Raw genomic sequence first — 27,083 nt, 5'->3', positions numbered from 1 at the left:
TGGACAAGTGGGTTGAAGATTCTGTTTCTATGCTGTAAACCTCTGTGACTCTATAACTTACTTTCCTACCTATTTTTTAACATACATTTACTCCCTGTATCCAATAAATGGAAATCGCTACAAATGGGAATAGTTAAGGCCCTAGCACTGATCCCTGTTGAACTCCACTAGTTAAAGCTTGCCAAGCTGAAAGTGGCCCATTTATCCCTACTCGTTGCTTCCTACTAGCTAATTAATTCTCTATTTGTGCCAATATGTTGTCCCCTACAAGGTTTAAAGTTTTATTTATTAGTGTCACAAGTAGGCTTACGTTAACACTGCAATTAAGATACTGTGAAAATCTTAGTCGCCACTTTCTGGCGCCAGTTTCTGGGTAGGATTTAGCATGGCCAACACATTAACCAGCATGTCTTACGTACTGTGGGAGGGAACAGGAGAACCCGGAGGAAACCCACGCAGATACAGCGAGAACATGCAGATTGTGTACAGACAGTGACCCAAGCTGGGAATCAAACCCGGTGCTGTGAGGCAGCAGTGCTAACCACTATACCATCACACATTGGGAGCTTTTATTTGGTGAAGTAGCCTATGCGTGGCACCTTCTTGAATGCATTTTAAAAATCTAAGTGCACCACATTTAGAGGTCCCCCATTGTCTACTTTGTTTGATACTTCAACAAATAATTCTAATAAATTAGTCAAGCACAATTTCCCTTCACCAAACCATGTTGACTCTGCCTGATTGTATTATGATTTTCTAAATGCCTCATTCCAGCATTTTTCCTATGACAAAGGTTAGGTTACCTGGCCTATATTTGCTATTTTCTGTCACCCTCACCCATTTTTTGAACAGGGGTGTCACGTTTGCAAATTTCCAATCAACTGTGACCATTCCAGAATTGAGGAAACATTGGAAGATCACAACCAATGCATTTGACTTCCTTTTAGATTCCTGGATTGCAGAATATCAGGTCCAGGCGAGTTGTCAGCCTTTCGTGCAATACTTTTCCCAGTAAGTTTTCCCTAATGATTTTGTTAAAAGTTCCTCACTCCCTTTTACCCCTTGATTTTCAACTATACTTGGAATGTTTTTTGTCAGGTGAGCAAGATGGGCTCTTTAAGCCCCTGCAGGTACAGAACAACCCTTCTTCACTACACATCTTTCATCAGGGCCTCCACGCCAAGTCAGAGAACTTATGTGACCATCTCAGTTGGTCCCCAAGCCATCCTTAAATATGCCACAACATTACAGACCTACAGATAGTGAAAGTGGATGTGTGAAGTTCACATACACCTCTCTGTGAAAATTGTGTCTAATGGTGCTCGAGTACGAAACCTGTCTGTTTAAGCTCCTCCGGGCAAGTTAAAATTCCAAAAGTCAGGTCCAAAATGAGCGCTAAAACAATACCTTCAAACCGACATCTTACTAGCCAGCTTCTATTTAGCACTTGGTTTCAAGCTTTTACTAAAAAAGCAGTCAGAATTATCCAATAACAATCCCTTCATCCAGATTCAAGAGTTGTAAAATATATATGACTCCAACAAGTGGAGAGTTTTCGCAGTTATTCCCACTGACTTCAATTTTGCTGGGACTCTCTGATGCTACTCTTGGACAAAGGCAGTCAACTCTTATCTCACTTTTGAAATTCAGCTCTTTTACCTATATTTGGGCCAAGGGTGTGATGAAGTCTGGAGATGAATGGCCTTCATGGAAGCCAAACTAAGTATTGGTGAGCAAGTTATTGTTGCGTAAATGCTATCTCTTAGCAGGTTCAATGACACCTTCTATCACTTACTGATGGGGCGGTAATTGGCCAGGTTGGATTTGTCGTGTTATTTGGTCAATTTTCTACATTGCCGAGTAGATACCAGTGCCTTGCCGTACTGAAACAGCTTGGCTAGGGGCACAGCTAATTTTGGAGCACAAGTCTTCAGTACTAGAGTCTCGGTGTTGTTCATAGCCTTGACTTAATTCATGCTTCAGTCTTTGTAATGATATCATGTAAACTGAAATCAAATTCGCTGAGGACTGGCATCTGTAATGCTGGGGACCTCTTGCTGTACCACCACCTCAGCACTTCTGGCCAAAGATGATTACAGATGCTTCAACCTTTTCTTTTGCATTGATGTGTTAGGCACCTTCATCACTGAGGATGGGGATGTTTATGAAGCATCCACTACCATTCATGACTGGATGTGGCAGAACTGCAGAGTTTGAATTTGATCTGTTGGTTGTGGATTGCTCTGGTCTAGTGCATGCTGCTTCTGCTGTTCAGCAAATTTGTAATCCTGCGACTGGCCCGGATTGGGTACCCAAACGAGCACTCAGGTCCTGCACGGATCAGCTGGTGAGCATATTCGCAGACATCTTCAACCTCTCTTTACAACAATGAGGTCCCTATTGGCTTCAAAAAGATGGTAAAAAGTCTGACAACACCAGGTTTAAGTCCAACCGATTTATTGTTGTCAGACTTTTTGCTGTGTTTACCCCAGTCCAACGCCAGCATATCCACTTCAAAAAGACGACCATCATCTCTGTACCAAAGTAAAACCAAGCAACATGCCTTAATGACTATCGTCTGGGGGCTTTGACATCCATCATTATGAAGTGCTTCGAAAGGCTAGTCATGGAACAAATCAATTCAATCTCCCGGACTATCTAGAACCACTACAGTTTACCTGCCGCCGCAACATGTTGACAGCGGATGCTATTTCTCTGGTCCTGCACTCAACCCTGGAACACCTAGATAACAACGACACCTATGTCAGACTCCTATTTATTGACTACAACTCAGCTTTCAACACCATTATTGTTATGAAACTCATCTCCAAATTTCACAGCCTGAGTGTCGGCTCCTCCTCTACGACTGGATCCTGAACTTCCTAACCCACAGACTACAATCACTAAAGATAGGCAACAACAACTCCTCCACGATCATTCTCAACATCAGTGCCCCACAAGGCTGTGTTCTCAGCCCCCGTTGTACACGACGTAGAGATGTCAGCACTGGACTTTAGTGGGCACAGTAAGTAGTCTCACAACACCAGGTTAAAGTCCAAAAGACTTATTTGGTAGCATGAGCTTTCGGAGCACTGCTCCTTCATCAGGTGAGTAGAGATTTGGGTTCACAAACATGGCATATATAAACTCAATTGCAAGATAACGGTCGGAATGAGAGTCTTTACAGGTAAACAAGTCTTTCCAAGTACAGACAATGCGAGTGGAGAGAGGAATAATCACAGGTTAAAGAGGTGTGAATTGTCTCAAGCTAGGACAGTTAGCGAGATTTTGCAAGCCCAGGCAAGTCGTGGACGTTACAGAAGTGTGACATGAACCTAAGATCCCAGTTGAGGTCATTCTCATGTGTGCGGAACTTGGCTATCAGTTTCTGCTCAGCGATTCTGCGTTGTTGTGTATCTCAAAGACCGCCTTGGAGAACGCTTACCTGAAGATCAGAGGCTGAATGTCCTTGCTCACTGATGTGCTCCCTGACAGGAAGGGAATACTCCTGCCTGGTGATTGTCAAGCGGTGTCCATGGTGTCACGTTGCTGTTCTCCTGAAGACTGTATAGTTTGCTGTGAACAAGGGTCTGTAAAAACTTGATTACCTGTAAGGACTCGCATTGCAACCATTATCTTGCAATTGTCTGTGTCTATATATGTCCTGTTTGTGAACTCTACTATCCACTCACCTGATGAAGTAGCAGCGCTCTGAAAGCTCGTGCTACCAAATAAACCTATTGAACTTTAACCTGGTGCTGTGAGGCTTCTTTCTGTGCTCCTTATACACCTAAGACTGTGTGGCCAAATTCCCCTCCAACTTGATTTTCAAGTTTGCTGATGACACCACCGTAGTGGGTCAGATCTCAAACAATGACAAGGTAGAGTACAGGAATGAGATAGAGAATCTAGTGAACTGGTACGGCGACAATAATCTCTCCCACAATATCAAAAGAATGAAGGAGATTGTCATCAATTTCAGGAGGCATTGCCTACATCTTCAGGGACGAAGTAGAAAGGGTCAAAAGCTTCAAGTTTTTAGGTGTCCAGGTCACCAACAACCTGTCCTGGTCCCCACATGCCAACACCATAGTTAAGAAAGCCCACCAACGCCTCTGCTTTCTCAGAAAACTAGGGAAATTTGGCATGTCAGCTACGGCTCTCATCAACTTTTACAGATGCACTGTAGAAAGCATTCTTTCTGGTTGTATCACAGCTTCGTGTGGCTCCTGCTCCGCCCAAGACTGCAAGAAACTACAAAAGGTCGTGAATGTAGCCCAATCCATCATGCAAACCAGCCTCCCATCCACTGACTCTGCTTACACTTCCTGCTACCTCGGCAAAGCAGCCAGCATAATCAAGGACCCCATGCATCCCAGACATTCTCTCTTCCACCTTCTTCCATCAGGAAAGAGATACAAAAGTCCAAGGTCATGTAGTGTAGCTTCACCAGGTTGGCAATTCATTTTTAGGTATGCCACATGTTGCTCCTGACATGCTCACCCTTTGAAAATTAATTTACGAATGATCAGGAGCCCCTCCAACTGGATATTTTGAAGTAAGAAAAGTCTTAAAACCGACAGACACAAGGACTGTAAATAAAAAGCCAATCCCCCAACACAAAAGAGAGAGAGAGACAGACTGTATCTTAAGGGGTTAACTTCAAACAATCCAATATTGCAGCAGAACTGCAGCACTATTAAAGGACCAGAAATGGGGATGTTATCACAACAGTGGCACCAGATAACTGCCATTAAATAACCCAATTAAGAAGCCAAGGAGGCCATTGTCACCTCCGAATGGCCAAGTTCATTGTTTTTGAGTATCGAAACATCAGCACTGAGCGAGTCTGACTGGACCAGGACATGATAGACTGAAAAGGACAAACGGTGCTAAGCACTAGCAGCAAGATGGCTTCAGGAAATGTGTTTGTGATATTCCAATAAGAATCACCATAAAAAGGACATGAGGGTCTGAAACAGTCACCCTGGCCTACAATTCATACCAAAGAACAAACTGCATGGGATTTCGGCTCTGGATCAGCCCAGACCTGCTGGAGTGTATGTGTGAAATGCTGCTGTCCAGAAGCAGTCAGAATTCATGAGGAGAGAATCATTGCACTCATTTACAAGCAGAAGGGGGGAAGGGGAAAGGAAAAGGGGAAGGGAAGAATTTAGAAGGTGGTGGCCCATTCAACTTTGAACATTGACTATAAAATTCCAGCTAAAGGCATCACCAATCTGGTCAAGTCTGCTCTGCAGTCAGTGATCCACCCTGAGCAGACTGGTCTTGTACCTGGCAGAACTCTGATAGCTTTGTGCTAGTCAGGGATATGATTGCCTATGTGCAGAGCAGGAGGATGAACACCTGCCAGGACTAGGAAAAGGCATTCGACAGAATATCGCACACCTACATGATGGGTCTGCTGTCCAAAATGGGTTTGGGGAGGGAATCCACAACTGGATCCAGCTCCTGTACACAAAGATCAGTGGGACAGCTTTATTCAATGGATGGGAATCACAAAGCATTCAGATCAAATCTGGCATCAGGCAGGGCTGCCCTCTCTCTTCCATCTTACTTGCGTGCTGCATAGAACCTTTTGCCAAGTCCATCAGGAAGGATCTGTGCGTAAGAGGAGTGCCAATCTCGAGCAGCAGAGGCACACAGGTCAAAACCTCCTTGTGTATGCACAACATCGCCATCTTTTGCTTGAATCCAATGCTTATGCACAGACCCTGAAGGTCTGTGACCAGTTTAATCAGGGAGCTGGGCTAACTGATCCTTTGGCCCTTTCACCATCAGGTCAGGATTCCAGGAGTTGCTAGGATGTGGTTCAGAGTGATTAGCACATGTGCCAAAAACTGGACGGAGTGTATTGCCAAGGTAAAGCAGAATCTGGGCATATGGAACCAATGCTCCCTCTCCATTGCAGGCAAAAGCCTAGTCATCAGGTGTGAGGTACTTTTGGGATTGCTATATGTGGCACAGGTCTGGCTCAAACTCTGATCCTGTGTCACAGCTATCACCCAAGCCATCTTCACGTTACTCTGAAAATCCAAGATGGATCGAGTCCAAAAGGGACACTAAGCCCTTAGGGAGGAAAAAATGTACCTATACTACCCTCATCCTGATGGCTGCCTTTGTATGTGGCTGCACAAAGCTGTGTGTCGATTCTTGGTATGCTAACACCAAGTGTCACCAAGTACTGAGATTTTACCTGACCCCAGTCTGGCCACATTGCTGTGGAACACTCCAAGTAGTTGAACCATGGGCTGGGGGTGGAGAAAAGATGGTTACATACCCCTTTGTGGAATGTGCTTTTGCAAAGAAGGTCTGGAGAGAAATGAAGAGGTTTTTGTCAAGGATCATCCTAAGCAGTTCTGTGACGCAAGACTCTGTGCTCTACGGGCTGTTTCCAGGAACACACACCCAGACAAATGCTGGAGAATCATCAACTCTGCGAAAGACACTCTTTGATCTGCCCAAAGCTCGTTCATCTTTCTGACTGTCCTCGACAGAGTGCTGCAGACCTGCACATTCCAAGGTCCAGGATTATGTGCTGAGGGACACACTCAAGCTTGGGGCAACTGCTGCCAAGACACAATGGTGAAAGACCACCATGTAAGACTTTTCAGCCTATGTACACCGAGGGGCTGGTAAATGTGCAAAACCTCTCAGACTGTGTGTTTAATCGTAATCGTATGTTACCATATTGAAGCACTTCAGAGTACAACGTGTCAGATGTGCATGCTTTCAAAAGAATTGTACTCCCTGTAATGAAAATATTGAAATATGTTAAATGTTCCCATTACTGAATTGAAATTCATCAGGGGCCATCTTGGCATCTGGAGGAAATGTGAATATCATTGCACTTAAATGTTATAATGATTTGAAATGATCTTGTAATGTGTCTTTCAGAGATTTTATGAATAAAGTATGTTTCTGAAAAATTTGGGTTGGGGGGGGAGCGGTTGAATTGAGGAAGGGCTGGGGCACAAATGCAGGATTTTACTTGTGGCTTTTAAATAGAGGCTTCCTAATAAGTCGTGATTGCATTGCATGTTTAAGTGGAAGCTGAGGTTAAATCGTGGAGGCACCTAAATCAGACTAAGCAATTAAGTGTTGTGTAGTGTCATTTACACTAGTTTAGAGCTCTTTCTATTAGGGCATTAGGAGTTTTTTTAGTAATCAACAAGTTTGTGGTTGAGCCAATTGCTGTGTCTGTAAATTTATTCTTTATAAAATCCTAAAGTCAAGTTTAAAGCTTATTTATTAGTCACAAATAACGCTTACATTAACACTACAATGAAGTTACTGTTAAATTGCCCTAGTTGCCACATCTGGTATCTGTTTGGGTCAGTGCCTCTAACCAGCACGTCTTTCAGAGTGTGGGAGGAAACCAGAGGACCCGAAGGAAGCCCACGCAGACATGGGTGGATTCTCAGAGGCTTTTTCCAAGGCTGGAATGGTTGCTACAAGAGGACACAGGTTTAAGGTGCTGGGGAGTAGGTACAGAGGAGATATCAGGGGTACGTTTTTCACTCAGAGGGTCGTGGGTGAGTGGAATCGGCTGCCATCGGTAGTGGTGGAGGCAAATTCGATAGGGTCTTTCAAGAGACTTCTGAATGGGTACATGGAACTTAATAGAATTGAGGGTTATAGGTAAGCCTAGTAGGTATGGATATCATCGGTGCAACTTGTGGGCTGAAGGGCCTGTTTGTACTGTAGTTTTTCTATGTTTTGTGTTCTAAGGGGAGAATGTGCAAACTCCACACAGACATTGACCTAAACCAGGAATTGAACCTGGGCCCGGCGCTATGAAGCAGCAGTGCTAACCACTGTGCCACCGTGCTGCCCCAGTTAGGGGGACAGAGGGCCGTGAACCTCTTACATTGACACCAAATCAACTATATCAGCCTCAACAACCCTCTTTGTTATCTCATCAACCCTCTTTGTTATCTCATCAATAAAGTATACAGGAGCAAATTTGACAGCTCAACTAGACAAAATTCCTATATTCTAATTGAAAGCTAGCAGATATGTGCAAAAAGCAATCAGAAAGGCTAATGGAATGTTGGGTTTTATCCCAAGCAGACAAGAATATAAAGGGGAGGCAATCATAATTTGGTTAGATAAATCCTTGCTCAAAGTTTTGGACACTGTACCATAGGACATACTGACCCTGGAAGGGGTGTAGTGCAAGTTTCACAGAATGATACCAAGACTTCAGGGTTAAATTAACAGGGCACATTACATAAATGTGGTATTTATTCCTTTGAGTTTAGAAGGCCAAGGGGGAATTCAAACTAGGTATTTAAAATGATTGAGGAATTCAATGGCCTGTATACAAAGAAACTGCTTCCGCTGGTGGAGCATTCAGACAAAAGAACTTACAAGGTAGGCCATTTAGGAATGAAATATTTTTCAGACTTGGATATTTGTTATGTATGGGTATTAAGGAACAGGTGGAAAAAAGACAGATAAAAGGAGTTGAGGTGCCAACCAGCTGTGATTTGTGGTAGGGGTAGGCTTGAGGAATTCAAAAACCTACTAACATTCCTAAATGGAACAAGATTGACTACCATCGGCTGCCATCGGTAGTGGTGGAAGCAAATCCGATAGGGTCTTTCAAGAGGCTTCTGGATGGGTACATGGAACTGATTAGAAATATGTGAAATTCAAATGTAGTTTCAATTCCTGTAACTAAATTTTCATAAATAAAATCAATACTCTTTTTTTTAAGAACTAACCTCTTTCCTTCCTCCATTCCACACCATTATTTCCCTTCCTTCCTCCATTCCACACCATTATTTCCCTTCCTTCCTCCATTCCACACCATTATTTCCCTTCCTTCCTGCCCAAAGGTTTGAGATATTTATCGTGCCCCTTCCACAAGTGGTCATCATTAACGCAAGAATTGTGACAATGTGCTCCTTGGTTTTAAAGAGTTTTAGTGCCCAATCCAATCCTGTCCACTGATATATATTTTGAGCAAGGATTTCTGGAATTTCAGCTGATTTTCCCCTCTACAACTCAAGATATTCATGACAATTATAGTACCCCGACCACCACCATGGCTAAGTTCAGCAACATATAATGGGAACTAAGATTGGAACGTTCCTTGTCTGTGCGGATGAGATATTCACTCGCACTGTTCTCAGATAAATCAGGATCATTTAAGCTACTTGAGTAAATGATGGTGGCATGTTGAATAGTTAAGCACAAAACTCTCTGTACCTGTCATTGGGTCAAATAGTTGGTTTGCTTCCAGATCTGTGAATGTGTTGGAACAGGTGGGACATTTAAAAGAGGCTCTGTTGGTGGAATCTCGTTCGTCGGTTTCAATCCTTCGCCTCATGTGGTCAAGTTTGTACTTCACCACGTTCACCAGAAGACGGTAGTTTATGAAGTAATAATTGTGTCTGGTAGTTTTACCGTCGGGAGCAGTTTCAACCCGCATTCTACTTTTAATAAATTTGTCATTTTTCAGTGTATTCAAGACCGCTCGCAGTTGCTTGCGGTCAAATTTCAGCAGCTCCAGCATGTCCTCTTCTTTGACACAAGGGTTTCTAATGAGAATATCCAAGGCCAGTGCATGTTCCAACCCATAAAATCCTCTTACAACATATTTGGCAAGGCGTTTCAAAGCTGCAGGCACCTCAGTCACAACATCTGGATCAGTCATCTTTGACCTTTGATTTATAAAAAAAGAAAATTCATTCAAAATTAGGAGGTCTCACACTGAATACACATACAAATGCAAACCTGTTACTCTGAGATAACTTGTATATGGACAATAAATTTAACCAAGCTATATTGTCAGAATATTAACTACATTGCTAAAGCAGTAGAATCGATTGGTCTGCACTCCTGTCATTAGAAGTAGTCACCTAAAATGATAATCAAAATTTTTAAAATTGCACTTGATTCTGTAGCTGTCAATATGTTTACTGTCAATAAGGCTTGGAATGGCCCCATGATGTTGGGTAAGCATGGCATTTTTGATAGTAAAAATGAACTAAGGAAGTGCATTATCCTCTACAAACATTGAATACCACAACTAGTTTTGAATGCTCTTTCAGTTTTCAACTGAGAGTACTAATTTAGAGACCTCGTCTTGTCATGGCTCAAACATGTTTCAACTGAAACCATCACAACCGAAAGACAGTTATCATGCCATCAGTCAGAACCAGATTCAATCCAAATCCCAAAAATGCTAACCGATAACTGAGGTGGACAACTCGTTTATCTCCATCTCAAACTAGCTTCTCTCTTCCTCCCCTAAAAGATAGTAACTCATGCTGGGCACTTCTCAAACTGTGTCGCAGCTGCCCGTAAGTGCCTCTTCACCAGTGACCAATTTTATACATGTTAAACAGAGTACAAGTTGTATTTATTTATTTTTTTATTGAGGCCAGCATAAAATGAGTCATCTCAGAAATCAAAGAATAACAGATATCAGAGAATCCTACATTACAGAAAGAGGCCATTTGACCCTACAAGTCTGCACCAACCACAATTCCACCCAGGCCCTATCCCCACAGCCACCTGTGTTTATTCTGCTAATCATCCTGATAGTAAGGAACAATTTAGCACAGCCAATCCACCTAACCCACATATCATTGGAGTGTGGGAGGAAACTGAAGCACTGACAAAACCCAAGCAGACATGGGGAGAATGTGCAAACTCCACACAGACAGGAATCGAACCCAGGTTCCTGGCACTGTGAGGCAGCAGTGCTAACCACTGTGCCACCATGCCATGGACTACTCCTTATTCCGATTCTCAGGGCACACGTAGCTTGCTGGTCTTGCTTCAGCTTCACACATAAGCTGCCTTTGTAACCTACTTTTACAATTATAGAGAATTTTATATTGTTGAGTGCTTCATAGGTGTAGTAAGCACATTTTCAATGTGAACCTGCACTGTAGTTTTAAACATACTATGTAATGGTCATTCCCTTAAAACCATCAACATTCTGGTTACCACTGACCAGCCATATAAAAATTTTGGCTACAAGAGCAGGTCACAGAATCCTACAGTGCAGGAGGCCATTTGGCCTATTGAGACTGCACTGACCACAATCCCACCCAGGCCCTATTCCGATAACCCCATGCACTTACTTTCACTAGTCCCCTGGACACTAAGGGACAAATTAGCATGGCCAGTCCACCTAATCCACCTATTTGGCATGGCACATCTTTGGACAGTGAGAAGAAACCAGAACACCTCAAGAAAACCCACACAGAGAATGTACAAACTCCACACACACAGTGACCCAAACCAGGAATTGAACCCGGGTCCCTGGCGCTGTGAGACAGCAGTGCTAACCACCTGTGCCACTGAGGTGCCCTGGGAATTCTGCAGTGAGTAATATCATTACCTGACTCCCCAAAACATGTCAAATCAGCTTCTCAAGGGCAATTAGGGATGAGCAACTAATGCTGGCCTAGTCAGCGATGCCCACACCTGTGGGAGTAAATTAAAACAAAACACAATGCCAAGGGCTGACATGAAGTGCAACACTGATTGATTAATATGCAGCTTGACAGACGAGGTAAGTCACAAGTTCCATGGTTTACTGAGTGGTTATGAATATTTGTTATGTAACATCAGTGCTTTAGTTTTATATTTCTGATACAGAATTGAAGCGTGGTCCCCACTGCCTATATTTCGCGAGCAATCACCTGCAAAGCTGATAATCATTTGCTTTTTCTACTGAAGACAATCACAGAAGCACTGCCTACAAACCATTAAATGTCGCAACTATTGCAGGGATTTCAATAAGCTTGTTGCAGCTCATTGACATTTGTATTTAAATCACTTCATGGATAATTCTTAGTCTATGCCTGTTTTAGATTTTTTCTGGTCTCAGCTGGATTAAATAAATTACTTCTTAAATTATACTGACTGCACCACAAAAATACATAATTGGCTGCAAAGCAGTTTGGGACGTAGTGAGATCATGAAAACCACTATATAAATTATGTTTTTAAAGAGTTGATGGGATAATAGAGTTGATATCAGCCAGTAGGTGTGGGAGGAGGCATTTACCCCATTGTTACAGATGGAATAGAGTGATTAGTTAAGGAGTGATGCAGTTAAAGTCAGGCAGCACATGTTCAAAGTAAAGTTTATTTATTAGTCACAAATAAGGCTTACATTAACACTGCAATGAAGTTACTGTGAAATTCCCCTCATCGCTACAGTCCGGCGCTTGTTCGGGTCAACGCAACTAACCAGCACGTCTTTGAGAATGACAGGAAACTGGAGCATTCAGAGGGAACCCATGCAGAGATGGGGGGAATGTGCAAACTCTGCACAAGACATTGATCCAAGCTGGGAATCAAACTTGGGTCCCTGCACTGGGAGGCAGCAGCGCTAACCATTGTGCTGCCATGCTGCCCACTTTGGAGAAAGGGAAAAGCCTCACGTATTGAACATGTGTGAATCTCAAGTGAGATTGTATGAGCACAGTTTAAACGTGGCAGTGCAGACTGAACATGTGAGATATGGTGCTTGGCTGTAATTGTGAATGCATGCCCTTAGCCATCCGTGGATGGCCATTTATTAGACTGCCTTTATATAGCCCTTTCACAATCACCAGTTGTCTCAAAGTGCTTTAAACCATTTTAAAAAATGTATTAATATTGCAATGTGGAAAACATGTTAGCCAATGTGTGCACTGCCAACTCCCATAATAGAGTCAGAGGTTTAACGCATGGAAACAGGCCGTATCACCCAACTTGTCCATGCTGCTCAGTTTTTACCATTAAGCTAGTCCCAATTGCCTGCATTTGGCCCATATCCCTCTATACCCAACTTACATATGTAACTGTCTAAACGCTTTTTAAAAGACAAAATTGTACCCACCCCTACTACTGCCTCTGGCAGCTTGTTCCAGACACTCACCACCCTCAGTCAAAAAATGCTCCTCCGGACCCTTTTGTATCTCTCCTCTCTCACCTTAAACCTAAGCCCTCTAGCTTTAGGCGCCCCTACATTTGGGAAAAGATATTGACTATCTAGTTTATCTGTGCCCCTTTTATTTTATAGACCTCTATAAGATCACTTCTAAGCCCACTATGCTCCAAAGAAAAAAGTCCCAGTCTATCCAGCCCCTCCTGAAAACTCAAACCATCAAGTCCCGGTAACATCCCAGTAAATCTTTTCTGCACTCTTTCTAGTTTATATATTGAGGAGTTAATCTGTTTTTATGATGTTGATTGAGGGATAAACATTGGCAAGGGCACTGGGGATAGCTCCCCTGTTTTCCTTTGAGATTGAGCCATGGAATCTTTAGGATCCACCCAAGCAATAACATAAGGCCTCAGTTTAACAGATCATATAAAAAACAGCACCGCCTTGATTTTTGTGCTCAAATCCTGGAATGGGACTTAGAACCCTGTGATTCAAAGATCATTGAGGCATTGCTATTAGGGAATGAGGATCAGATTTGGGACATGAGTTCAAATCCTACTACAGCAACTGGCGGAATTTAAATTCAATTAATTGATAACCCTGGAATAAAAAGCTTGTCTCAGTAACAATGACCATCAAACTACCAAATTGTCATAAAAACCAATCTGGCTCACTAAAATGGTGAAGGATTAAACAGGACACACCACTCACCAACTGTTTTGGCAACAGACACAAAGACACACGCTGCCCAGTCAATTCTGTGAAATCCTCCTCACTAACATCTGGGGATATGCCAACATTAGGGCAGCACAGTGCGCGACACTGCTGTCTCACAGTGCCAGGGACCCGGGTTCAATTCCGGCATCAGGTCACTGTCCATGTGGAGTTTGCATGTTCTCCCCATGTCTGCGTGGGTTTCCTCCAGGTGCTCCGGTTTTCTCCCACAGTCCAAAGATGTGTGGATTAGGTTGATTGGCCATGCTAAATTAACCCTAGTATCGGGGGATTAGGAGGGCAAATATGAGGGTCTCAGGAATAGGGCCTGGGTGGGATTGTGGTCAGTGCAGACTCAATGGGCCGAATTGCCTCCTGCACTGTAGGGATTCTATCATTGAGAGCTGCCTCACAGTTCTGGACAAATAATGGTTTGACAATAGCGATACTCTCAAAATCTTTCCAGACTCTTCCATTACCTTCCCTGTGTCTGTTCAGTCCCATTAGCAGAGGTGGCAACACAGTGGTATATAGTAGGGAGGGATTGGCCCTGGTGAGAGAACCAACATGTGGGAAAACCAACTGGACAATGTCCTTACTAATCTACCTATCGCAGAATGCCTTTGTACTCGATGGTATTGGTAGGACTTATCACTGCATAGTCCTTGTGGAAACAAGGGCCCACCTTCATACTGAGGACACTTTTCATTGTGTTATTTGGCACTACCACCATGTTTTAAATGAGATATTCAGATCAGATTTAGCAGTTCAAAACTGGCCAACTATGAGACCCTGTGAGCCACCAGCAGCTACAGAACTGTACACCACCACATTCTGTACCTCATGGTTCAGCACATCCATAACTCATATGAAAAAGAACCACCCAGTTCAACAAAGAGTGCAGCCAAAAGTGAGATACCAACCTAGTGAAGTGACAACACAGGCCTACGGACATGCTAAACAACAAATGCAGCATGATATAAAGCTAAATGATCCCACAGCTAATGAATCAGATCAAAGCTATGTAGGCCAGTTACATCCAGTCATGAATGGTTGAGGGCAATTGACCTAATAGGATGAGGAGACTCTACAAGTATCCCCATTCTGAATGGTGGAACCCAGTACATTAATGCTGAAACATTTCCCAACATCTTCAGCCAGAAATACTGATCAGATAACCCATTGCATCTTCCTCCTATCACTGCTCTCCAGATTACTTGAATACACCATCTTGGCCTCTTGCTAAGGCTTCCACCATCACAGGCTCCAGTCTTCAGCCAACTCAAATAATTCCACACAACATCAAGGAACAGCTGAACACAACAGATACAGCAAAGGTCATCTGTGACACCACCATCTATAAGAACATAAGAAATAGGAGCAGGAGTAGGCCATCCAGCCCTTCGAGCCTGCCCCGCCATTCAATAACATCAAGGCTGATCTGAAATGGATCAGTTCCACTTTCTCCCCATAACCCTTAATTCCCCTGTCTATCAGAAGCCTATCTACCCGTGACTTAAATATATTTAGCGAGGTAGCCTCCACCACTTCAACGGGCAGAGAATTCCAGAGATTCACCACCCTTTGAGTGAAGTAGTTCCTCCTCAACTCTGATCTAAACTGTCCCCCCCCAACTCCCCCCATCTTGAGGCTGTGTCCTCTTGTCATGTTATCTCAGCTATAGTGGTGAAAACTTGTGCTCCAGACCTTTCTACACCGCTAGTCAAACTGTACAGCTGCAATACTGGAAATTCACATGACAACGTGGAAAAGCAAGACAAATCCAATCCTGCCAAGTATCATCCCATCAGTCTACTCTCAATCATCAGCAAAGTGATGAGTAGTGATATTGGCAGTGCTATCCAGCAGCAGTTATGTTGCAACAATGTGCTCACCAATGCTCAGTTTTGGTCCACCTGGCTCCAGAACTCATTACAGCTTTGTCCAAGTATGAACAAATGAACTGAATTCCAGAGGTGAGGCTACAGTGATTGTTGTTGATATTAGGTCAACATTTGACAAAGGATCGCAGCAAAGAGCACTAATAAAATTGACGTCAATGGAAATGAGGGGAAAAAATCTGAGGAAGTGGGGACTAATCATTTCATCCCAGAACATTGCTGCAAGTGTCCCTCCCGGTAGTCTCCTAGGCAAAACCACCTTCAGCTGTTTCATCAATTATTTTCCCTCTCTTATTAAGATCAGAAGTGGGCTGCTCACTGCAGCAATTAGACCCATTTGTAATTCCTTAGATAGTGAAGCAATATCTGCCTGCATGCTGCAATACCTGCACAATATTTATGGTTGGGTTGATAATCGTAAGGTACAGGTCACGCAAGTACAAGGCAACAATCATCTCCAGAGAGAATCTAACCAACTCCCCTTAACATTCAATGGTATCACCATCGGTGAATTCCCAATCATCGACATCCTGGAGACTTAATACTGACCAGAAACTTAACTGGACCATCCACATAGATACTGCGGATGCAAGAACATGCAAATCACGTCCTGATGCCTCAAAGCCTTAATCCTTCAGTCTCTCCACTGCTGACGCACCGCGGTAGCAGTGCATAACATGTACAAGATGCACTGCAGCAACTCTTTAAAGGTTCTCACAACAGCACCTTCAAAATCCTATCATCTAGAATACATATAGGAACACTATCAAGTACACACACTATTCCAACCTGGAAGTATATCATCATTCCTTCAAAATCCTTGAAATCTCTCCTTACACCCTGTGTACTTACATCACAAGACTTCTCATAACTACATTCTTAATGGCATTGATGACTAGTGATGTAGTCTACGAAGCCCAGCCCCCATGGATGAGTACAAAAATTCAAACATGGCAGCAAAGATGATTATGCCCATATCGGTGTAGTTTCAATCCTAATTCCTATTCTCGAAAACACTGTTCACCACTTACAGTGGGTTCATCGGGTCACTATGTAAAGGTGGGGTCTATATTTTTGTAACCCAAGAAAGTCAGTTGTTTTGTGATATTAAACCAGGTCAGACTCCTTCTGATAATTCAAAAGTTACTTTTGCACTAATTATCCAATACTCAAATTATGCAATGTCATTAGCATAATAAAGTGCTCCATATTGCAAAAAAGGTAATTGGAATTTTGTAATTTAAAATTCAGAGTACATGCATATTGGCCAGAGTTTCCCAAACCAGACTAATAAAGTACATGACCCACTGTTTAATGAATCCTTGTGTGTTGTATAAACATCATCTAAAGTTTACTTATTAGTGTCACAAGTAAGCTTATATTAACACTGCAATGAAGTTACCGTGAAAATCCCCTAATTACCACACTCTGGCACCTGTTCGGGTACACCGTGGGAGAATTTAGCATGACCAATGCATCTTAGCAGCACTTGTTTCTGACTGTGGGAGGAAACTGGAGCACCCAGAGGAAACCCACACAGACACAGGGACAATATGCAAACTCTGCACAGACAGTAATCCAAGCTGGGAATCAAATGCGGGTCCCTGGCGCTGAGAGACTGAAATGCTAATCACTGTACCACCCTGGCTGCAGTTAAATTTAGGACAGGTCAGTGAAACCACAACAGCCTTGAGATTCTGGTCATTATCACTTTTATATGGGTAAGAGGGCAGCATCAAGCTGTCAGCTGAGACAGCAAAACCTATTTAAAATGCTAACAGTTTTCTGCTACGTTTAGGCATCTGCAGCTGCTTACTGTACCTGCCTTGATATTGAATCTGGTACACTAAATTGGAGAGTTTGATTTCCAGACAGAAATCCCTACCATTATTTTCTTAGTATGTAGGCTGGCTTAAACACAGGTAATATTTGGGTGCCACACTGTTGATATTTCTAAGCAAGACTGCCTATACAAAAATAAAGACTGAGATTAGTTTTAAACACACTAAATCAGAATGCCAAAATCATCAGAGGCATGATAGGATCAGGTTTCTCGTTACTGTCAACGTAGACAATTGAAGTTTATTTGTTTATTACTCACAAGTAGGTTACACTAACACTGCAATGAAGTTACTATGAAAATCCCCTATCGCTACACTCCGGCACTTGTTCGGGTACACTGAGGGAGAATTTAGCATGGCCAATCCATCTAACCAACACGTCTTTCGGACTGTGGGAGGAAATCAAAGCACCCGGAGAAAACGCACGCAAACATGGAGAGAATGCGCAGACTCCGCACAGCCAGACAGGGGCCCAAGCCAGGAATCAAACTCGGGTCCCTGGCACTGTTAGGCAGCAGTGCTAACCACTGTACCACTGACTAGAAAAGTAGAAGAAGGAGAAAAGAATAGAAAGTTCTGCAGATGGTATGAGGTGAAAGAGGGTGGGACGAGTGTCACGTGGAACATAAACACCAGCATGAATCAGTTAGGTCAAATAGCCTGTTTCTGTGCTGCAACCAATGTAACTAATAGAAAATGATTTTGTATACCATAAAGGTACTTTAAGACATATTAGGCAGCACAGAAGGTTTCTTCTCCATGCCAAGGTGGATTATAAGGAACAAATTCCCTCTGCATCATATCAATGCATTTACCCGGATGGACGTACATAAAACAGCCAACAATACAAACTCAAACACAGTCCACCAGAATCCATATAAAGCTGATCAGCAACATAATTAAGGCCTGGTACATGTACCATGTGATTGGTTATTACAGATGCTATCAATTTGTGCAGTGCCTCCCAGAAAAAGTTCACTAAAGGTTTCAGAAATAGATGAAGGTTCTTCTCATTATTCAGCATCAGTGCATCTCTTACCTCCAAATCTGTTTCCTATTTTCAGAAAATGAATAATTGTGCATAGAATTGATGTTACAAGTAATAAAAGAAGACCTTGTCTTTCAACCCACCTGAGTTTCTGGGTTGTGCCACTTCAGAGACTGGTTTAAATTTTCAGACACAGGGTTGAATCAAAAACGGATCTAGTAGAGAAGCCCAATGATAATTCATCTGTGGAGGTGAGGATAATATAGTTTTTTCAAACTGCTTTAAAAAGCAAAGCATTAGAAATGTTGAAATAATGATACAGATGCAAAGGCACAAAATGTATCACAAGACCATAAGACATAGGAACAAAATTTGGCCATTCAGCTGGAGTGGCTCTGCCATTCATTATGGCTGATATGTTTCTTAACCCCATTCTTCCACCATAACATTTGATCCCCTTACCAATCAAGATCCTATCTATCTTAAATACAATGACTTGACTTCCACAGCTTTCTGTGGCAATGAATTCCACAGATTCACCACCCACTGGCTGAAGAAGTTCCTCCTCACCTTGCAGGGTTGTCCCTTCACTATGAGGTTGTGCCTTTGGATTCTAGTCTGTCTTACTAATGGAAACATCTCCTCATCCACTCTATCCAGGCTTTTCAGTATTCTGTAAGTTTCAGTGAGATTCCCCACCCCCCTCATCCTTCTAAACTGCATCAAGTACAGACCCAGGGTCCTCAAATACTCCTTGTATGTCAAGCCTTTCATTCCCAGGATCATTCTTGTGAACTTCCTCTGGATCCCCTCCAAGGCCAGAACATCCTTCCTTAGATACTGGGCCCAAAATTGCTTACAATATTTCAAATGTGGTCTGACCAAAGCCTTATACAGCCTCAGCAGTACATCCCTGCATTTGTATTCTGGTCCTCTCGAAACAAATGCTATCATTGAATTTAATAAATAGTATTGGCTTGAGGAATGTACATAATACAGAGGAGGAGGGGCTGGAAGTCTTAAAGTGCATCAAGGTAGATAAATCCCTCGGACCTGATGAAGTGTATCCAGGACATTGTGGGAGGCTAGGCAGGAAATTGCAGGTCCCGTAGCTGAGATATTTGAATCATCGATTGTCACGGGTGAGGTGTCTGAAGACTGGAGAGTGGCAAATGTTGTGCCTTTGTTTAAAAAGGGCTGCAGGGAAAAGCCTGGGAACTACAGGCCAGTGAGCCTCACATCTGTGGTGGGTAAGTTGTTGGAAGGTATTTTGGGAGATCGACAGGCATTTAGGGATGCAAGTACTGATTAGGGACAGTCAGCATGGCTTTATGAGTGGAAAATCATGTCTCACAAATTTGATTGAGTTTTTTGAAGGTAGATAGAAGGTAGATGAGGGTAGTGCAGTTGATGCTGTCTATGTGGACTTTAGCAAGGCCTTTGACAAGGTTCTGCATGGTAGGTTGTTGCACAAGGTTAAATCTCACAGGATTCAGGGTAAGGTACCTAAATGGATACAAAATTGGCTTCTTGACAGAAACCAAAGGATGGTTGTAGGGAATTGTTTTTCAAACTGGAGGCCTGTGACCAGTGGTATGCCTCAGGGATCAGTCCACTGTTATTTGTCATTTATATTAATGATTTGGATGAGAATATAGGAGGCATGGTTAGTAAGTTTGCATATGACACTAAGATTGGTGGCATAGTGGACAGTGAAGAAAGTTATCTCCAATTGCAATGGGATCTTCACCTTTTGGGCCAGTAGGCTGATGAATGGCAGATGGAGTTTAATTCAGGCAAATGCAAGGTGATGTATTTTGGCAGACTGAACCAAGGCAGGACTTACTCAGTTAATGGCAGGGCGCTGGGGAAAGTTAAAGAACAAAGAGATCTCGGGATATATGTTCATAGCTCCTTGAAAGTGGAGTCACAGGTGGACAGAGTAGTGAAGAAGGCATTTGGCATGCTTGGTTTCATTGGTCAGAACAGGAGTTGGAACGTCTTGTTGAAGTTGTACAAGACATTGGTAAGGCCACGCTTGGAATACCGTGTGCAATTCTGGTCACTCTATTATAGAAAGGCTTTTATCAAACTAGAAAGAGTGCAAAAAAGATCTACTAGGATGCTACTGGGACTTGATGGATTGAGTTATATGGAGAGGCTGGATAGACTGGGACTTTTTTTTCCTGAAATGTACAAGGCTGAGGGGTGATCTTATAGAGGTCTATAAAATAACAAGGGCACAGATTAGTTAGATAGTCAATAACTTTTTCCAAAGGTAGGGGAGTCTAAAACTAGAGGGCATAGGTTTAAGGTGAGAGGGGAGAGATACAGAAGTGTCCAGAGAGGCAACTTTTTCACACAGAGGGTGGTGAATGTCTGGAACAAGCTGCCAGAGGTAGTAGAAGAGGCAGGTACAATATTGTCTTTTAAAAAGCATTTAGATAGTTACATAGGTAAGACAGGTATGGTGGGATATGGGCCAAATGTAGGCAATTGGGATTAGCTTACGGGTTTTAAAAAGAAGAAGGGCGGCATGGACAAGTTGGGCTGAAGGGTCTGTTTCCATGCTGTAAACCTCGATGACTCTATTGCATTTGCCTTCCGAACAACCAACTCAACCTGTAAGTTAACCTTAAAAGAATCCTGAACTAGGACTCCCAAGTCCCTTTGCACTTCTGATTTCTGAACTATCTTCCTATTTAGAAAATAGTCTATGTTTTTATTCTTCCTTAAAAATACTGCATAACCTCACAGTTTCCTACTTTGTATTCCATCTGCCACTTCTTTGCCCACTCTCCTAACCTGCCCAAGTGCCCTATGTTGAAGCACGGCAATTTACTATTAAGGAGGATGCTAGCATTTCTCTTAAAGCGCTGTAAAAGGAAATTTTTTAAAAACATACGAACACAAGAAATAGGAGCAGGAGTAGGCCATCTAGCCCTTCGAGCCTGCTCCGCCATTCAATAAGATCATGGCTGATCTGAAGTGGATCAGTTCCACTTTCCTGCTTTCTCCCCATAACCCTTAATTCCCTTGTCTGTCAAAAACCTATCTACCCGTGACTTAAATATATTTAGCGAGGTAGCCTCCACCACTTCAACGGGCAGAGAATTCCAGAGATTCACCACCCTTTGAGTGAAGAAGTTTCTCCTCAACTCTGATCTAAACTGCACCCCCCTTATCTTGAGGCTGTGCCCTCTAGTCCTGCTCTCCATTCTAAGTGGGAAGAATCTCTCTACTTCTACCTGTCCATCCCCTTCATGATCTTCTACGTCTCTATAAGATCCCCCCTCATCCTTCTAAACTCCAACCAGTACAGACCCAGTCTATTCAGTCTCTCTTCATAATCCAACCCCTCATCTCCGGTATCAGCCCAGTGAACCTCCACTGCACTCCCTCCAAGGCCAATATATCCTTCCTCAAGTGCAGCAACCAAAACTGCACACAGTACTCCAGCTGCGGCCTCACCAGTACCCTGTACAGTTGCAGCAAGACCGCCCTGCTTTTATATTCTATCCTCCTCGCTATAAAGGCCAGCATCCCATTCGCCTCTTGATCACCTGCTGCACCTGCAGACTGGGTTTTTGCGACTCATGCACAAGGACCCCCAGGTACCTCTGCACCGTAGCATGCTGCAGCTTTTCGCCCTTTAAATAGTAATCCCTCCTACTATTACTTCTGCCAAAGTGGATAACCTCACACTTGCTAACATTATACTCCATCTGCCAGGTCCTCGCCCACTCGCTCAGCCTATCCAGATCCCTCTGCAGACTTTCCACACCTCCATACAATTTGCTTTTCCACTCATCTTCATGTCATCAGCAAATTTCGTCACCCTACACTCAGCCCCCTCCTCCAGATCATCTATATAAGTGGTAAATAGCTGAGGCCCCAGCACCGATCCCTGCGGCACTCCACTAGTCACCAACTGCCAACCAGAATAGCACCCATTGATACCAACTCTCTGCTTCCTATTAGACAGCAAATCCTAACACCTTACCCCCAATTCCATGCACCCTAACCTTCCGTAGCAACCTTTTATGAGGCACCTTATCAAACATGTTTTGAAAATCTAGAAACACCACATCCACCGGTTCCCCTCTGTCTACCGCACTAGTCACATCCTCATAGAAATCCAATAAATTTGTCAAACATGACTTCCCCTTAATGAATCCGTGCTGCGTCTGCTCTATCAAACCATTCCTTTCTAGGTGCCTCGCTATTTCTTCTTTGATGACGGATTCAAGCATTTTTCCAACTACAGACGTTAAACTAACCGGCCTATAATTCCTTGCCTTTTGTCTGCTACCTTTTTTAAACAGCAGCGTAACATTAGCCATTTTCCAATCTTCTGGCACTTCCCCCGAATCCAGCAAATATTGGTAAATAATCACTAAGGCATCCACTATCACCTCTGCCATTTCTTTCAGAAGCCTGGGATGCATTCCATCCGGTCCTGGGGACACGTCCACCTTCAGTCCCATTAGTCTATCGAGCACTGCCCCCTCAAGTGATAGAGAAAAACTGGCAAACTACAAGACAAAGGAGCAGAGATAGGCCATTCATTCCACTGAGTCTGCTCCAGCATTCAATGAGATCATGATTGATCTGATGTGATGATCCTCAACTCCAATTTCCCACTTTACGCTCGATTTCCTTACTGATTAAAAATCTGTCTATTTCAGCCTTGAACATACTTATCTATGGTAGAGAATGCCACAGATTCAGAGAAGAAATTTCACCTCATTTGTCTTAAATAGGCAATCTCTTACTCTGAAATGATGCATTCTGGTCTAGACTCACCCACATGGTGAAACTACCTCTCAGCATCTACCGTGTCAAGCCCCCTGAGAATCCTATATGTTTCTATAAAGTCGCCTCTGATTCTTCTAAACCCCAATGAGTTCAGGCCCAACCTACTCAACCTCTTCTCATAAGAAAATCCCTCAATACTCAGGACCAACCCTAGTGAATCAAGTCTGGACTGCCTCCAATGCCACTATATTTTTCCTTAGACAAGGGGAACCAAAACTGTTCACAGTATTCAAAATGTAGTCTAACTAGTGGTGCAAAACTTCCCTATTTTTATACTCAATTCCCTTTGAAATAAAGCTCTACATTCTATTAGCCTTCCCTATTGCTTGCTGAACTTGCATGCTAGCTTTTTGTGATTGAGGTCCCCCAAATCCCTACACTGCAGCTTTCTGCAGTCTTTCACCACTTAAATATTCAGCTCCTTTACTCTTTTTGCCAAAGTGCATAACTTCATGTTTCTCTGTATTATATTCCATTGAGTAGTCCAATGCAATATGGAATTTGTGCTCAGTGATCCACCTATTCCGGCAGACTGGTATCTTTTGTGCTAAAAATGCATAATTATACTTGATTGATTTTGAGAAGCTTGCGTGGTCACATTAATATGCACAGGGCAAGTGACTTTTCAAAAAGGTTTGTGAACCACTTTTGTGAAGTCAGAACATGTTGTAATTGCCTTCCCCATCTTTCAATCATATTCACAATTTAAAAATTCTCTTCCTTCACAGAGGTGCCTTTTAACCCTAATTATATCATAGTCCTACTTTCATAAATGTCCCATACCCACCTTTTCAAAAAAGGTCTTTCCAGTTCTTATGCTCTTTTTACTTGCCTTTTTAACGTGTTAAACTTGGATAAGCAACAGGTCTTCTCCTTGTCAATCAAAATCACTGAAATGATTGAATAACTTCATTTTTTAAAATATTAATTGTAATAAAATAACCTTTCAGAAGTATTTGCAGTTTCCGCAATTCTGGACATTTGATTATAGGAAAAGTATAAAAATCAGTACAGAAAATGCAGATTCAACAGAAGGGATGATGGGATTATACTTGAGACTTTGGTGGAGATGAAGACGGCTGAGGGGCAATCAGAATTATGACATAGTAAATATTGATCGAGAGTGGTTATCCAGGGAGCATAAATTTAAGATAAATCATTCAAAAGTCATGATTAAAGTAAAATAAAGTTCCATTAAAAGGGACAAAACTGAAAATGCTGGAAAAATGCAGCAGGTCAGGCAGTATCTCTGGAAGAGATGAGTGTTAACTTCTCAGGTCTATGACCTTTCTTCAGAACCTTTAACTAGTTTTACATTACATGTTTTCTCTCCACAGACGCCGCCCAACCCGCTGAGTATTTTCAGCATTTGCTATTTTTATTTTGGATTTCACACATCTGCAGAAATTCTTTCTGGTTGTACCACTGCTTGGTATGGCTTCAGCTTCTGTCCAAGACTGCAAGAAACTACAAAAGGTCAAATGTAGCCCAATCCATCACGCAAACCAGCCTCCCAGTAGACTGTTTACACTTCCCCCTGCCTCGGCAAAGCAGCCAGCATAATTAAGGACCCCATGCACCCCAGACATTCCCTCCTCCACCTTCTTCCGTCAGGAAAAAGATACGAAAGTTTGAGACCACATACCGACCGTCACAAGAACAGCTTCTTCCTTGCTGCTGTCAGACCTTGGAATGGACCAACCTTGCATTAAATTGATCTTTCTCTACACCCTAGCTATGACCGTAACACTTCATTCTGCACTCTTTCATTTCCTTCTCTATGAACGGTATGCTTTTTCTGTATAGCACGCAAGGAACAATACTTTTCACTGTATGTTAATACATGTGACAATAATAAATTAAATCAAAACAATTTTGCTTTTCCACTAAAAGAGAATTAGATAACAGTAAGAACTTTGAAGGCTACATGGAATAAACAGAAAAATATATTTGGACAAGGAGGTTTGGCAGGAAAAGTCAACTTTTTGGGCCCAAAGCTTTGATGCTCTAACACTGATTCAAACTGAACCTGAAATTCATGATATTTCAAACCTGTCCTAATGTACAATGTCAGGTTGTGTTCTTTTGAACTGTTTTTGGGCCAAGCTACAGATACCAAGACTGACAAAAATAGTAGGCTTCTACAATCTGAGGTGCAAATAAATTAAGAACACAAGGATCTTAATCCTAATAGGTAATCCACTTAATATTAAGTCTCAATTTGAAAAGCCCATAGAACATTGCTGACAGTGACAGTCTTCACATCAGTCACAAATAGCCTGAGCAAAGTAAAATAATTACACTTAATTCTAAACTTTTTCACATTTACACATGCTTCAAGGCTAATTTATCTGTACAAGTGATTTTTCCTTTTTAAATTAATTTTCATGATGTGACATTATGGCTGGTCCTCATTGCTCATTCCTATTAACCACTGAAAAGGTGGTGGCCCATCTTCTTGAACTACTGCATTGATTGTGGTAATGTGGTCCTACAATTCTGTTGGATAAGAGTTACCAGATTTTGACCCACAGGAGTCTACATTCTATATTTTTTTTAAAAAACCTAAACATAAGCAAATTCCATAAGCCTCTGGTAGCTCAGACGATGGATGCTTATATCACATACAACTTTTTGATAAAGGCTGATACAAGCTGAGTTTGTGGAAGGCAAGCAAAGTAATATAGTTAGAAAGATATACGGTGTAATATAGTAGTTCAAAGTTTGTAAAAGAAAGAGATCTAGATCATGTTTAAACTTGTATAGCAAAGCACTGCTGGATGCTAATGCTTGACTCTATCTAGACAAGTTGGAAAGTTTAGAATTTTTGAAGAATTATATCCGTCAAATCATAGTTTCATTTCACCAAGTCAATCCTCAAAAGGTAAATAAAGGTAGGTGTACTAAACACTGGTGGGAATGAGCTGTTTCATTAATCAGATCTGGTTTTAATAACTCCCAAGTGCACTAAGGCATGTTATCCAACATTACCTCACACCAGATTAAATAGCACTCAAGCCCAGCACAAGGCTACACTTTCAGATTTGTTCATAGAAACCAGACAGCATGAACACTTCTTCCCTAACATTAAAAGTTAGGCACATCCGTGCATGAGGGCCCACAAACGTTGATTTCTAACGTATTTGCCTATTTTCAAACAAGTGGGGAAGGGCATTAAGAGTTCACTTTGTGTTACAGGAGAATATAGTTCAAGATTCATTCAAATGCTGTACAACCCACTGGGGAATTGCCCTGGTTGTTTAGGAGATCTCATCCAAATCCCCCCGGGGGCTTTAACCTTTAAATAGTCTACTCCCCATATAATTAGACCACAACCATCTCATACACTCTTACAAATTACACCTCACTTGGAACTACTCAGTGTAAATACCGAAACTTAAATGCTGTCGCATATTGTGGATTATAATCAATAAAGACAGCTTCAGGTGGGGAATTTAAAACATAACCAAATACAAAATGTTCAACAAATGGTCACTGATCAAAGCTGCAGGTCTTTATTTAAAACAATGCCAATTAACACAAAGGGCTGGCCACAGATGTAAGTCGAGGGGGGATATTTTAACAGCGGCATTAGACATTAAGTGGTAATGACCATTAAAATAATTTCTATATTTAAATAAATACTCACCACAGTTCACAACTACAGCCCTTAAAGAAGCAGCACCACGTTACCCGGCTGGCGCCGCGCGGTGGGCAGAGGGCTACGTAATCACGCAGTGCGGCTGGGCCAGTGACGTCACCGCGCAGAGCGGAGCGTGAAGGTCAACGTCACCGCGCAGCGTAGTGGGGCTGGCGTACGTCACGGCGCAGTGCAGAGCGTGGAGGTTGACGTCACGGCGCAGTGCGGAGCGTGGAGGTTGACGTCACGGCGCAGTGCGG

The 27,083-nt window shown here is 42.5% G+C and overlaps 1 protein-coding gene across 2 annotated transcripts in view; it reads right to left on the bottom strand.

Annotated features, from left to right (window-relative positions):
• The window catches only part of gtf2e1 (general transcription factor IIE, polypeptide 1, alpha), a 67,281-nt gene extending 40,368 nt beyond the window's left edge, over nt 1–26,913 (bottom strand). The window contains exons 1-3 of one of the 2 annotated variants that reach the window (XM_080203423.1): nt 26,833–26,913; nt 18,509–18,608; nt 9,238–9,692 (exon numbers count right to left, since the gene is read on the bottom strand). In XM_080203423.1, coding sequence (XP_080059549.1) covers nt 9,238–9,685 — 448 coding nt within the window. In that variant the 5' untranslated portion in view covers nt 9,686–9,692; nt 18,509–18,608; nt 26,833–26,913. Of the gene's footprint in view, nt 1–9,237; nt 9,693–17,361; nt 17,462–18,508; nt 18,609–26,832 lie in introns of those variants that run through there. The other variant, XM_080203424.1, reaches the window with a different exon arrangement.
• Between the last annotated feature and the right edge of the window lie 170 nt (nt 26,914–27,083).

This window comes from Carcharhinus amblyrhynchos, chromosome 15, assembly GCF_965287045.1.
Source record: "Carcharhinus amblyrhynchos chromosome 15, sCarAmb.v2.hapA, whole genome shotgun sequence".
NCBI classification, from domain to species: Eukaryota; Metazoa; Chordata; class Chondrichthyes; order Carcharhiniformes; family Carcharhinidae; genus Carcharhinus; species Carcharhinus amblyrhynchos.
This window is presented reverse-complemented; position numbering and strand designations above follow the sequence as displayed.